Genomic DNA, 15,605 nt, shown 5'->3' with positions numbered 1-15,605 from the left:
TCAGCTCAGCCCTTCATGAAGCAGCAGCCCACACAATCGGCTATAAGACCAAAACCACCAGGACTGGTTTGACAATAACTCAGACACCATCTGTAACTCACTGAACGCCATGCACAAAGCACACCAGGCAACCCTGAAAACCCTCATTGAGCACCGCCAGACAGCAATGGCAGAGGCGAGGCGTGAAGTGCAAAAGACCCTACGGACAATGCAAAACAAGTGGTGGACAGAGAAGGCACAGGAAATCCAATCTTCGCTGATAGAAATGATATGCATAACTTTACAATGCAGTCAAATCTATCTACGGCCCAACAAACCACTGCATCACTCCTGTTAAAACCGCAGATGGGCTCAGAGTCCTAAAAGACCAGAGCAGTATACTGGAGAGGTGGGCTGAACATTTTAATACCCTGCTTAATCAGGACTCTAAAGCAGACCGCACCATCCTGGATCAACTGCCTGAACTTCCACCGATTGACAACCTTAACCAACCCCGACCTTCCTGGAGGTCCTGTCAGCCGTCCGCTCTCTGAAGAACAACAAGTCTCCTGGCATGGACAATATCCCTCGGAACTGCTTAAACATGGTGGTTACCTCTGTACAAGAGCGCTACATCAACACATCACTAAAGTATGGGCTGATGAAAACATCCCACAGCAATGGAGAGATGCCAAAATTGTCACTATATATAAAAACAAAGGTGACAAGACCATCTGTGGCAACCACAGGGGTATAGCACTCCTTGCTGTTGCTGGTAAGGTCCTGGCCAAGGTGCTGCTGCAGAGGCTACTCAACAACATCACAGAGGCATTGTTCCCAGAATCACAGTGTGGCTTTAGGAAGAACAGGAGTACAGTCGACATGGTCTTCACAGCCCGGCAGCTTCAGGAAAAGTGCAGGGAGCAACATCAAGACCTGTTTATGGCTTTTGTCGACCTCTCCAAAGCCTTCGACACTGTGCAGAGAGACCTACTGTGGGACATCCTGCTCCGGTTTGGATGCCCTAACAAGTTTGTCAACATCCTCCGACAGTTTCATGATGGTATGAATGCTAGGGTGACAATAGGAGGACAAGAGTCTGCCTCCTTCCCTGTGTGCACAGGGGTCAGGCAGGGGTGTGTACTAGCACCAGTGCTCTTTAACATCTTCCTCCTATGCGTCACCCAGCTTCTCCATAAGGAAATTGAGGACAACAGCGGGGTGACAGTAGTCTATAGGCTCGATGGCAACCTCTTTAACATCAGGAGGCTGCAGGCCACCACCAAGCTGCACAGAGTGAGGGTCCTTGAGCTGCAGTATGCAGATGACTGCGCTCTGGTGGCTCACACTCCACAAGACCTCCAGGCTGTCCTGGATGCAGCTGTGAAGGCTTACAGCAGGATGGGGCTGACCATCAACATCACCAAAACAGAGGTAGTCTGTCAGTGGAGCACCAACATCCCACCCACGCCACCCATCTTCAGCATCAATGATAAGCATCTATCTGTAGTACCATCATTCAAATACCTCGGAGTATCCTCTCTGAGGACAATAACATCGACAATGAGGTCCAGAACAGAATCAAACAAGCATCAGCTGCCTTTGGGAGACTCAGGCGCGGGTCTTTCAAAACAAGAACTTATACCTCCATACAAAAATCTCTGTGTATCAAGCAGTGTGCATCACCACCCTCCTGTACAGTTGTGAAGCCTGGGTCACTTACAGCCGCCATGTGAAGTCCCTGGAGCATTTTCACATCCGCTGTCTCCAGCGAATGCTAGGAATCACTTGGCGTGACCGAGTGCCACACACCGAGATCCTCAGGAGAGCAGGCTGTAGGAGCATGGAGGCCACCATCACCCACTACCAGCTACGATGGCTGGGGCACGTTATAAGGATGCCCCTCAATCGGCTGCCTCACAAAGTGCTGTATGGCCAGCTCGCCCAAGGCCAGCGCTCTGCTGGAGGGCAGAAGAAGCGCTATAAAGACCAGATAAAAACAGCGCTAAAGAAATGTAAAATCAGACCAGGGGACCTGGAGGGCTTGGCTGCTGACCGTAACACCTGGCGTCAGATGTGCCAAGACGGGACCACAGCACTGGAGGAGGACAGGACAGCCAGGAGGCAGGAAAGAAGGCATACAAGAAAAACAACCAAAGTTGCCAGGACCACCACTACTACATACGCATGTCCCACCTGCGACAAGACCTGTGGATCCAGGATAGGACTATACAGCCACCAGAAAACTCACCGCTGAAAGTCAGAAGTGGACGTCATCATCGGCTTCGATGGACAACTGCAAGCAAGCAAGCAAAGCGTTTGTGTTTCTGTGTGTATGTGTGTGTATGTGTCTTTACGTGTATCTTAATGTAAACATAATATAATTAAATTAACCAGACTGTTTAAACCTTTGACTCCTCCCACTCTCCAACATGGCCGCCGCCCCGTGGGGTCTCTACGAACAACGTTACCACAGAAGAAGAACCAACGACTGGAATCCTGCTGTCAGTAATTTGTATTATTTATACATGTGACGTCAAATATACACAAGTGATGAGTTACCCCCCCCCCGCACACACACACACACACACACACACACACACACACACACACCAGGTCAAATGTGAATTGAGTAATCCACGTTGTTCTGGGCCTCAGAGTCTGGAGAACAGGAACTCTCCTCACCTCCGTCCTCATGCACGCGTGACTAATATCTGACTAACACGCACACACGCACACACACACACACACACACACAGATGAGTCCTGTTGTCCGGCGGTGAGTCAGGCGGTCATGCAGAGCATGATGACCTTTGACCTTCACCACCCGACTACAATGTCCTCGTTCTCCTCCTCAGAGGGGGAGCGTCACTTCCCGTTACCCGGAGAGTACCGTGTCACGGTGAGGAGGGTTCCTCCATGACGAAGACAGTGTGTCACCACACACACACACACAATTAAAATAAAGGAAATAAAAATGTAAAAAAATACAAAATTAAATAAAAAGTGTCTCCAGTGTCTGTGAAGTATATAAAGTATATATGTATAAAGTCCGGGACCAGTAGAGGCCAGAGTCCCCGCGGCGTGGAAAGACTCCCCTACCCATCACTGGAGAGGGAGAGAGAGAGAGAGAGAGAGCGAGAGGGAGGGAGGGGCGGGGCTTAAACAGAGTGAACTAGTGAAGGCTGCAGGAAGCATGAAGAAGGGAGCAGACTGCAGCGGGACTCACTCGGTGAGACTTTAGACCTGCTGGGTTCTCAGGGGGGTCGGTTCTGTCGGTTCTCCACACCGGGTCACTCGGGTTCTCCTCCCCGGGCTCCGTGTTTCACACCCGGGGCAGCGTCCAGCTCCTCGGGCCGCGGCGGCTTCATTTACTCTTTAAACTCTTTTCTACGCGCTGTGCGTAATTTATATCCAAGGACCGAGGAGACGACATCACAACAACACCAGGACCGAGGAGAGAGAGAGAGAGAGAGAGATAGTGAGAGGGAGGGGGAGGGAGAGAGAGAGAGAGAGAGAAAAAGTTAGAGAGAGAGGGAGGAAGAGAGAGAGAAGAATGCTCGCCGTGCTGGATGTGTGCTGCCTGCTCCTCCTTGCGCTGCTCCCTCCCGGCGGGCTCAGCCTGTCCACACGTAAGTTGAGCACACCGATGCGTAAAGTCGCGGTCTGTGTGTGTGTGTGTGTGTGTGTATGTGCGTGCGCGCGCCTTGGGGACGGGGTTCTGGTTCGGGTACACGGGGCGGTAAGGGGGTCCCGGTGTCTGCTGCGCGTGCCCGCTCCGCTGCGCGCGGGTCTGAACCTGAAACAGATGCAAATATTTTGTTTTTTTCTTCTTCTTCTTCTTCTTTTAAACAATAGCTCAACAATAGCTCAACAGACACAGAGAGTAACACTACACGTGGATATGAGGGACATAAGGATGTCCTCCAGGATGTACCCAGGGACATGAGATGAGATGCAGCTCTACATCTTAGTATAGAGATATTAAAGAAGACACAGACAACACCTAAAGGTCACCTTTAACTCCGGATATCAGGTTTCTAGAGGATCACATGTGTAAATGATCTTTGTTTGTTTGAAATATGTAAATCAACTCAATAGAGTCACAGCCGGTGATGCCCGGGACACATCTTTAAAGTTAGAGTCCACTTCTCTCCTCCTGCAGTCGAAGAGGAGTCTGAGTCCTGCAGAGAGGCTCCACAGGCCCATGATGCCTTTAGCACATGGAGAGAGGGGGGGGGGGGGGGCTCTACGGACCGTAACAAAACAGTGACATCATGGCCTCGGGTTGTGGAGAATGTTAACCGGCAGCTTAATGCACGGTAACGTAAATAAATCAAAGTTATGCCCCCCCCCCACACACACACACGTTAAGTGGCTGGATTAAGGTTGTATGCTCCGGTGTGAACGGTGCTCATAAAATCCAGAATAGTTCCCGAGGCTGGAGCAGACCAACGGCTCCATCATAAGTTTACTGCGGAGCTTTTATTGGTCATTAGGTTTTATTCACTGTGATGATGGAGTGGGGTCCTCGTGGTTCACAGAGGACTCTGACATGAAACACTTTAAATGTGGATTGTTCTTCCCACAACATGTACTTAGTTTCTAACGCGGCTCATAATTCCTAAAGTTTGAGCAGATAGCGAGGCGTCAGTGTTAGATGTGATCGTTTAATACATCATGTGTGTGTGAGCCTCCCTGCCCTCTGCAGTCTCCTCTCTACCGGTTCATACTGGACCAGCACCAGGCCGCTGGGTCGGTCTACGTCTGATGCTGTTGAACCTCGTCTCAGGGAGAAAGCTGTGTGTGTGTGTGTATGTGTGCCCTCTCAATCACCTTTGTAGATGTAATTTAAGCCTAATATAACACAATGGACAAGTTTAACACACACTATATATTTATATATATATATATATATATATATAACATTTTATCCCCCCCCCCCCCCAAACATCTCCGTCCTCACAGGCCCACGGGCCGTTAACCCTTCACTTGACAAGATTCAATTCAATTCAATTCAGTTTATTTGTATAGCCCAATTTCACAAATTACAAATTTGTCTCGGAGTGCTTTACAATCTGTACACATAGACATCCCTGCCCCAAAACCTCACATCGGACCAGGAAAAACTCCCAAATAACCCTTCAGGGGGAAAAAGGAAGAAACCTGGAGGAGAGCAACAGAGGAGGATCCTCTCCTAGGATGGACAGATGCAATAGATGTAATGTGTACAGAAGGACAGATTTAGAGTTAAAATACATTCAATGAATATGACAGAGTGTATGAATAGTTCATAGTAGGCATATTCCACGATGGAGACCTCCACGATCCATCAGGCAGATGGCGGTGGGGAGGAGGAGGGCGGAGTCTCAACAGGACAGTGGCGTAGTCATGAGCAGGAATTCCACGACCCAGACGATCCATCAGGCAGATAGGATCTATGCCGTCTCATAGGGTCCGATGACCCCATGAGACGTAAAGTCAAAAGGACTTCCGGGGAGAAAGCAGAGTTAGTAACGTGTGATTGAGAGATGAAAATTCATCCTTAAGGAGAGAAAAAAAGAGGAGATAGGTACTCAGTGCATCCTAAAACGTCCCCCGGCAGCTATAAGCCTATAGCAGCATATCAAGGGGCTGGACCAGGGCAAACCTGATTCAGCCCTAACTATAGATAACATCTCCTCTCTCCAGATGTGAGCCTCTAGCTACAGACCTCTGGAAGCTTTGTGATAACAATAGAGAACACAAAGAGGAGAGTGTGTCCCACCTCCACCTCGGAGGCCTGAAGGAAGCAGAGTCTCTAGACGCCTTCTCTGCTCCTCCCTCCTCCACCCTCAGCCTCTCCAAACAAATAACTTCATCCACCCCGACTCCTCGGCGAGCCGAGACCATAAGCAGCGTAGTGGTGTGTCTCGCTGCCGGGTGTCGGGCGTGAGGGGGGGGGGGGCTACGTAAACACTGGTTGTTATTCAGCCGCATCATCTGCGTATTGTCGGATAATCATGGAGCCTTTGAGGCCGAGGGCGTAGGTCTGATGGTGTTCGTGAATGTTCCGGAGGAGGTGGTCTCAGAGCTGAGAGGTGGGAGGAGGTGGTGGTCTCAGAGCTGAGGGGTGGGAGGAGGAGGTGGTGTTGATCCAGGTGTGGATCTCCTCAGCACCCCTAGAGGCTGCATGTGGTCCTCTGGACAGAAGGTTGATTCTTCTCTCGTCATCTGATGATGTTTTCCTCTCACAGCGGCAACTTTATTTTATTTACTTTATGTTAATTACTTTATTTTATTTACTTTATTTTATTTACTTCATTTTATTTACTTCATTTTATTTACTTTATTTTATTTCTAGTCCTCGTATTAAAGTAAATAAACTCTCTAAGCTGCTCTTGCACGAATAAACAAAACAGATACGTCAACCCGGTTCAGTCACACATCCACAAATATTATACAAAAATATACATATATATATATATATATATATATATATTTTAATATCTTTAGAATATTTTCGAATTTTTAAACTTCTTTTTTAATTAATGTTTTAAACTTCTATAGCAGCCCTGAGTGACTAAATATATATTTATATTGATATATTTAAAAATTTTTGGGTGTGAAATTTTCCACTTTTCATTGATTTAACATTCAGCTACAAATAAGTACAATAAATATATATATATAACAAAGATGTATGTAGTAACTTTTCCTTTAGAGACAATAAGCTCCAGTAATATACTGTCCAGTGAGAGCAACTCATTCAGGACATTATTACAGAATTAAAAGAGTCAAAACAAAACCACAACAGCTAGTTTGGCAGAATAAATCCCATAAATAGAGCTAGCTTTATATTATTAGTATAACTTTAAGTCACATGTTACAGCCTGGAGGTCCTGCAGGAACCCCTCCCCAGCCAGGGGATGTCTCACAGGGACACTTCCTCGTGTCATGTGCAGCTCACAAATGACATCATTTTGGATGCTATGTCTTAAAAATAAGAAGCTAACTACCAGCGACCCTTTCATAAAGTTAAAGCTATCCCATACCTTCTAGTCCTACGTATGGGCCTCTAGTTCCCAAAACACTGGTTATCCTACATATCCCACAATGCAACTGCACAGAATCTGGTAAACTCAAATTCCACCCTCCGGTTTGCAAGTGCAGGTTTTTCTGTCCGACATTTAAACTCAAACTCGTAACTGCAATGATGACATCACTGACATCACAGTGACATCACTGTGACATCATTGTTTTGTTGTTAGTGACTTTTTAGACTTTAAAAAAGGCGTGATCTGGGTTTTTCCCCATACTGTCCTCTGACTGTCCTCTGACTGTCTCGTGTCCTCCAGACGTGGCGCTGATCTACCCCCAGGACCCTGTCCTGCGCATGGGCTCCAACCTGACCGCCAGCTGCTGGGTCCACCCGGAGCTCGGCGTGCACGCCAGCTCCCTGTTCTGGACGCTCAACGGTCAGCCGCTGGCCGGCTCGTTGTACCGCGTGCTGAGCCCAACCAACCTCAGCGTGACGCTGGCCGGCCTCAACGCCTCCCGGCAAACGTCCGGCGACAACCTGGTGTGCCACAACCACAAAGGACACATCCTGGCCGGCTCCTGCCTCTACGTCGGCAGTAAGTCGAAGGATTGAGTCACGTACGAGTCCAGATTTCATTTTATTCTTATAAAAAAATAAAGGGTAATTTATGGCAGATTAGGAGTGAGAGGAGTGAAAAAGTAAATAGGAAACAAGGAAGTAGTGGGCGTCTCTGTGGATACGGTATTTAATGTTGAGTGTTCCTGGCTAGTAAGAGGCCTCTGTGACCTGTGTGGTCCAATACTCGCACAATCACTCACAGGTCACAAGGGGTCGTGAGACAACTTTACGCTCACACACACAGGTTTGTCTTTCTACACCTGCGGGGACCAGCGTGTACATTGTGCGTGGCGAGGCCCCTCAATGTGTTTTCTGTTCTGGTGAGTGTGACGGCCTGGAATCAAACCTACGCTCTCCAGGGTCAGTCCTTTATCCTCGAGAAGCAGCTTTGACATGTTGGGACAAAGTTAGTTAGTAACGTGTTATTGCCAAATGGAAATAGTGTCTAAGTTGTAATAATAAACTGGACTCTAACTCTCAGACGGCCCTTTGTGGAGGAGCAGCTCCCTCTAAAAATGGTGCTCTTAAAAAGATAGAAGTGCATAAGATCGCGCCCACACACACACGCACACACACACACACACACACTAGAAGGAGCGAGTCAGATCCTAATATCTCGTGGTGTTGAGCACCCTGTGTTCTGAGAGACAAGGAATGTTGGCAGGGATCCAGAGTGTGACCAGAACTGACAGCGTGTGGATGTGCACACACGCACACACACACACATACACACACACCAATTAAGTGAAAAACACACCAATTTGTGAGGCACACTCAGGAGGAAGGGGCTGCGGTGAGGGGAGGAGGTAACCTCCATCTTCTTTGTCTCTGCTCTCTTTTGTCTCCCATGTCTATTTTCTTCCCCTCTTTCTCTCTTTCTCTCCACCTGTTCCTCTCTCAGTGCCTCCGGAGAAGCCGGTGAACCTGACCTGCTGGTCCAGGAACACCAAGGACCTGACCTGCAGCTGGGCCCCCGGAGGGAGAGGAGAGACGAGCATCAGCACCCAGTACACACTCAAGTACAAGCTCAGGTATTCACACACACACACACACACACACACACACACACTCACACAGACACACACTCTTTATTAGGAAGAACAATACACTCAGACACACAGTAATAGTATTCCAGTAATCAAGTGAGATATGAATGGAATAAGACCAGATCTAGAATAAGACCATATCTAGAATAAGAACACATCTAGAATAAGACTATATCTAGAATAAGAACACATCCAGAATAAGAACACATCTAGAATAAGACCATATCTAGAATAAGAACACATCTAGAATAAGACTATATCTAGAATAAGAACACATCTAGAATAAGAACACATCTAGAATAAGACCATATCTAGAATAAGAACACATCTAGAATAAGAACACATCAAGAATAAGAACACATCTAGAATAAGACCATATCTAGAATAAGAACACATCTAGAATAAGAACACATCTAGAATAAGACCAGATCTTGAATAAGACCAGGTATAGAATAAGAACACATCTAGAATAAGACCAGATCTTGAATAAGACCAGGTATAGAATAAGTCTATGTCTAGAATAAGACCATGTCTAGAATAAGACTACATCTAGGTAGAATAAGACCTGATCTAGAATAGGACCAAATATGGGTAAAATGAGACATGATCTGGGTAGAATGGGACTAGATCTAGAATGGGACTAGATCTGTCTAGAATGGGACTAAATATGGGTAGAATGAGACTAGATCTAGAATGGGACTATATCTAGAATGGGACTAGATCTGGGTGGAAAGAGACTAGATCTAGAATAGGACTAGTTCTAGAATGAGACTAGATCTAGTATAAGACTAGATCTGTGTGGAATGAGACACATTTCTGAGTAAGACACCAGGACCTCCATAAAGTGGGCGTGTAGGAAGCAGAACCCAACAGAACCCATCAGAACCTCAACAGAACTCTTCTGTAATAACTTCAGAACTCCGGTCGCTGGGCTGAAGCCGCCTTCCGTGGGAAAGTCACATTTCATGGGAATTAGGAAAAAGTAATTTCCTTCCAGCTGCAACAAGCTTCACATGTTGCAGTGGTTAGCGTAGCGTTGCTGTGCCGACGGCCTCACTGGCATCACGGGGACCAGCAGCTAATGAAACCCACTGGCATTGCGCAACGCATTGCGCAACACTCCCCGTGTCACGTAGACGTTGTTCCCGTGGTTACTCTGCATCCAGGTGGTACGGGAAGGAGAAGGCGTGCGAGGACTACGCCCACACAAGGCCGTACTGCTGCAGCATCACGCGGGACCTGCACCTCTTCACGCCCTACGAGATCTGGGTGGAGGCCTCCAACCAGCTGGGCCGCGCCGCCTCCGACGTCACCACCCTGGACATCCTGGACGTGGGTGAGTGTGAGGGGGACCCCCACCTAGTGGAGCAAGACCAGATGTAGAGCAAGACCAAATGTAGAATAAGAACAGATATGGGCGGAGTAAGACATGATCTAGAATAAGACCATATCTAAAATATGACCATATCTAGAATAAGACTATATCTAGAATACGACCATATCTAAATTAAGACCATATCTAGAATAAGACCATATCTAGAATAAGACCATATCTAGAATACGACCATATCTAAATTAAGACCATATCTAGAATAAGACCATATCTAGAATAAGACTATATCTAGAATAAGACCATATCTAGAATAAGACTATAGCTAGAATACGACCATATCTAAATTAAGACCATATCTAGAATAAGACCATATCTAAAATAAGACTATATCTAGAATACGACCATATCTAAATTAAGACCATATCTAGAATAAGACCATATCTAGAATAAGACTATATCTAGAATAGGACCATATCTAGAATAAGACCATATCTAGAATACGACCATATCTAAATTAAGACCATATCTAAATGAAGACCATATCTAGAATAAGACCATATCTAAATTAAGACCATATTTAGAATAAGACCATATCTAGAATAAGACCATATCTAGAATAAGACCATATTTAGAATAAGACCATATCTAGAATAAGACTATATCGAGAATACGACCATATCTAGAATAAGACTACATCTAGAATTAGACCATATCTAGAATACGACCATATCTAAATTAAGACTATATTTAGAATAAGACCACATCTAGAATAAGACCATATTTAGAATAAGACCACATCTAGAATAAGACCATATCTAAATTAAGACCATATCTAGAATAAGACTATATCTAGAATAAGACCACATCTAGAATAAGACTACATCTAGAATACGACTACATCTAGAATAAGGCTACATCTAGAATAAGACTACATCTAGAATAAGACCACATCTAGAATAAGACCATATTTAGAATAAGACCACATCTAGAATAAGACCATATCTAAATTAAGACCATATCTAGAATAAGACTATATCTAGAATAAGACCACATCTAGAATAAGACTACATCTAGAATACGACTACATCTAGAATAAGGCTACATCTAGAATAAGACTACATCTAGAATAAGACCACATCTAGAATAAGACTACATCTAGAATAAGACCACATCAAGAATAATACCATATTTAGAATAAGACCACATCTAGAATAAGACTACATCTAGAATAAGACCACATCTAGAATAAGACCATATTTAGAATAAGACCAGATCCGGTTCTCCGGAGTGAGTTCTGGGGTGAGCGCGTTCCCTTCACAGCTCTGAGCGGTTCAAGCGGACACCGGGATCAACATTCCTCCCTTCTCTCTTTATCCCCACACACACACACACACACACACACACACACACACACATACACACGCCTACGCCCGTCCAGGTGTGTGTGTGTGTGTGTGTGTGTGTGTAGAATGAAAACAACGCCCTCTCTTTTGATGAGCTCATCTTCTCTCCACTCTCGCTCTCTGGACAACCTCCCCCCCCCCTCCTTTCATGTAGCTCTGGAATGTTCCGGGCTGATCCTCCTGTGTGATCCCGTCTCCGGGACCCGGAGCCTCCAGGAGGGTTTTGGGGGGCTTTGAGTCTCTTTTAATAAGACCTGGTCCAGGTCTTTAAATTAGACCAGGACCCTGAAATAATACGACCTGATCTGAGCTCTGGAATCCCCCCCCCCCCACACACACACACACACACACACAGACACACACACACACGCACCTGTTAACACACCCTGAGGGCAGGGCAGGGCCTGTTAACAGTATAGAAACAAAGAAGGCAGAAGGTGGAGGCGGTTTCTGCACGTGGCTGTGTGTGTGTGTGTGTGTGTGTGTGTGTGTACATGTGAGCGAAACAAACACACACACACAGTAACCACACCTGTGTGGAGCGGCTTGTGAGTCACTCGCGTCTTCAGGATCTCTCGTCCAATCAAGGGCCTTGAAGGCGAGGCGGGAACCCCCCCCCCCCCCGCTGCTCTTCCTCTCACATTCCTCTGAGGAGAGGAAGAAGAGGAAGAAGAGGTCGAAGATGAAGAGAGGAAGAGAGTAATAAGAGGAAGAGAGGAAGAGAGTAACAAGAGGAAGAAGAGGAAGAAGATGAAGAGAGGAAGAGAGGAACAAGAGGAAGAGAAGAAGAGAGGAAGAAGAGGGGGATAGGAACTAGTAATGAGAGTCTGTGGAAGGTGATGACACAAGGCATGTTAACCTTCCGGCTGTAATTTGTCGTGTCTCGATGACTTTTATTGTCCCTACCCCCCTCCCTCCCTCCCCCATCCCTCCCCCCTCTCCCCCTCTCCTCCCTCCTCCCCCCTCTCAAATGGTTTTCTCCTCCAACGCAGTAGATGGAAACAGGGCAGTTATATATTTTAGAGTTAATTCTGCTCATTATCTTCATTATGGTGACGAGCGATAATGAAGATAATGAAGATAATGAAGATGATGAAGATGATGATCGTCTTGGGGGAAAGAAAAGAAAGAGAAAGAGATGACATCATGAAATAATAATAAAGTCTCATCTCATGTAAATACGCCTCTCTATTTACAGTCCAACAAGAACTCCCATGAACCCACAGGCCCAGACTACGTGATCAATGGACATTAATGTCTTAAAGTGAACGTATAAGTCTGTTCCAGTCTTTCAGTGCTGATGTTCAGCGTGTCCAGACATCAGGAGACAGCCGTCTCTGTGAGCCTAGCAGGCGGAACACGGGGCAAATAACACCATTAGAACCTCGTTAAACCTCATTACTGTGAGCACAGAAAGAATCATAAATTAAACCATATCAGGGTCATTAGATGAGGCGCAAACAATTAAAAAAATATGTTATGATATTATATATATATATTATGTATATATATTATAATATATATATATATTATAATATATATATATATAATAATAATATATATGCCACAATTATATTTAAATTTTTTTTTATTAATGGTGTTCTACAGTGAAGAGTCTCTGGTTCCTCTGAACACTGGGGGCCATCAACAATACAAAAGTATTTGTTCCCCTCCACTGACTCCCCCTCCCCCCATCGCCCCCACTCCGGGGTGCTCGTCTCGTTTGTTTACAACTCGATGAGAGGTGCACCGCAGTCGGATAAAAACAAACGCCAGGAAAGTTAAAATAATGATTCAAGAACACGTTGTTTGTGTTTGTTAGTGGAAAAGATAATCACTGACAGGACGAGGAGGAGGAGAAGAAGAAGAAGAAACTTTGTGTGGCTGCAGCCAATCAGAGCGCAGCATCGACTGAAAGATGTTTATTCAAGAGATTCATCAAATTATTAGAAACATAAAGAGATGATGAGCCAGAGGAAGTGATGCATTCTGGGTCTTCACTTGAGGAAAGGAAGTGATGCATTCTGGGTCTTCACTTGAGGAGAGGAAGTGATGCATTCTGGGTCTTCACTTAAGGAGAGGAAGTGATGCATTCTGGGTCTTCACTTGAAGAGAGCATTTCACTCTCATGCTAATGAATGGACTTTAAAATAAATATTATTCTGACCGATGTCCTCCTCCTCCTCCTCCTCCTCCTCCTCCTCCTCCTCCTCCTCCTCCTCCTCCAGTGACCACGGACCCCCCCTCCGGCGTGGCGGTGGGCCGTGTGGGCCAGCTGGAGGACCAGCTGATCGTGCGGTGGGAGGCTCCTCCGGCTCTGAAGGACTTCCTGTTCCAGGCCAAGTACCAGATCCGCTACAGGCTGGAGGAGAGTCAGGACTGGAAGGTACACACACACACACACACATACAGTGTATGTGTGTGTGTGTGTGTATGTGTGTGTATGATACACACACATACACACACACACACATACACACACAGACACACACACACACACACACACACACACACAGGGTGAAGCTTCCCGTTTCCCAGGAATCGTTTGAGGTCCTCTGGGTGAAGATTCTCTAGTAATTGGGGGTTGGAGGGGGAGGAGGGGGGGGATTACCACGATGTAATGTAAGCAAGTCTTCGCTCGCAAAGTGGAAAAAGAGAAAGAAAAAGGAAAATGAAAAAGGGAGCGGCGGATAGGAAAGAGGAGAGAGAGAGAGAGGGAAAGAGGGAGAGAGGGGGGAGAGGGGGAGAGAGAGGGGGGAGAGAGGGGGAGAGAGAGAGGCTTTAAATCTAAAGAGTTTTCAGTTTATTTTCTTTTTGGTCACGAGGAGGCGGGGCCTATTGGACGAGCTTATTTGTGTGTGTGTGTGTGTGTGTGTGTGTGTGTGTTTAATAAGTAACAGACAGTAGATGTTCTACTCAGCACGGTCACGCTAAAACATTTTTGTAAACATGCCGATCAGTAAACAACGTAGCGTCCATCACATGTTCTCCATCACGTGTTCTCCATCACGTGTTCTCCATCACATGTTCTCCATCACGTGTTCTCCATCATGTGTTCTCCATCACGTGTTCTCCATCACATGTTCTCCATCACGTGTTCTCCATCACGTGTTCTCCATCACGTGTTCTCCATCACATGTTCTCCATCACGTGTTCTCCATCACGTGTTCTCCATCACGTGTTCTCCATCACATGTTCTCACTCACATGTTCTCCATCACATGTTCTCCATCACGTGTTCTCCATCACAAGTTCTCCATCACATGTTCTCCATCACAAGTTCTCCATCACATGTTCTCCATCACGTGTTCTCCATCACGTGTTCTCACTCACATGTTGTCCATCACGTGTTCTCCATCACATGTTCTCACTCACATGTTCTCCATCACGTGTTCTCACTCACGTGTTCTCCATCACATGTTCTCCATCACGTGTTCTCACTCACATGTTCTCACTCACGTGTTCTCCATCACATGTTCTCACTCACGTGTTCTCCATCACATGTTCTCCATCACATGTTCTCACTCACGTGTTCTCCATCACATGTTCTCCATCACGTGTTCTCACTCACATGTTCTCCATCACATGTTCTCACTCACATGTTCTCCATCACATGTTCTCACTCACATGTTCTCCATCACGTGTTCTCCATCACATGTTCTCACTCATGTGTTCTCCATCACGTGTTCTCCATCACATGTTCTCACTCACGTGTTCTCCATCACAAGTTCTCCATCACATGTTCTCCATCACATGTTCTCATCACATGTTCTCACTTGCATGTTCTCTCCATCACGTGTTCTCCATCACGTGTTCTCCATCACATGTTCTCCATCATATGTTCTCCATCACGTGTTCTCCATCACATGTTCTCCATCACGTGTTCTCCATCACATGTTCTCACTCGCATGTTCTCTCCATCACGTGTTCTCCATCACATGTTCTCCATCATGTGTTCTCCATCACATGTTCTCCATCACATGTTCTCCATCAGGTGTTCTCCATCACATGTTGTCTCCATCACATGATCTCCATCACGTGTTCTCCATCACATGTTCTTTATCACATGTTCTCCACCTGTTCTTGGTTCTCAGGTGATGGATGATGTGGGGAACCAGACGTCCTGCAGGTTGGCCGGACTGAGACCCGGAACTGTGTACTTCGTCCAGGTACGGTGTGTGTGTGTGTGTGTATGTTACTGTGTTT

The 15,605-nt window shown here is 46.1% G+C and overlaps 1 protein-coding gene across 2 annotated transcripts in view; it reads left to right on the top strand.

Moving 5' to 3' along the window:
* Positions 1–3,195: 3,195 nt before the first annotated feature.
* Positions 3,196–15,605, top strand: part of LOC130201948 (cytokine receptor-like factor 1) — a 14,895-nt gene continuing 2,485 nt past the window's right edge. For both annotated transcript variants that reach the window (XM_056427164.1, XM_056427165.1), the window contains exons 1-6: positions 3,196–3,611; positions 7,317–7,595; positions 8,520–8,649; positions 9,831–10,000; positions 13,629–13,786; positions 15,494–15,568. In XM_056427164.1, the coding sequence (XP_056283139.1) occupies positions 3,536–3,611; positions 7,317–7,595; positions 8,520–8,649; positions 9,831–10,000; positions 13,629–13,786; positions 15,494–15,568 (888 nt within the window). In that variant the 5' untranslated portion in view covers positions 3,196–3,535. The remainder of the gene's footprint in view (positions 3,612–7,316; positions 7,596–8,519; positions 8,650–9,830; positions 10,001–13,628; positions 13,787–15,493; positions 15,569–15,605) is intronic.

The sequence above is a fragment of the Pseudoliparis swirei genome, chromosome 11 (assembly GCF_029220125.1).
Source record: "Pseudoliparis swirei isolate HS2019 ecotype Mariana Trench chromosome 11, NWPU_hadal_v1, whole genome shotgun sequence".
In the NCBI taxonomy this organism is placed as follows: Eukaryota; Metazoa; Chordata; class Actinopteri; order Perciformes; family Liparidae; genus Pseudoliparis; species Pseudoliparis swirei.
Note: the sequence above shows the minus strand (reverse complement) of the source record. Positions and strands in the feature narration are given on the sequence as shown.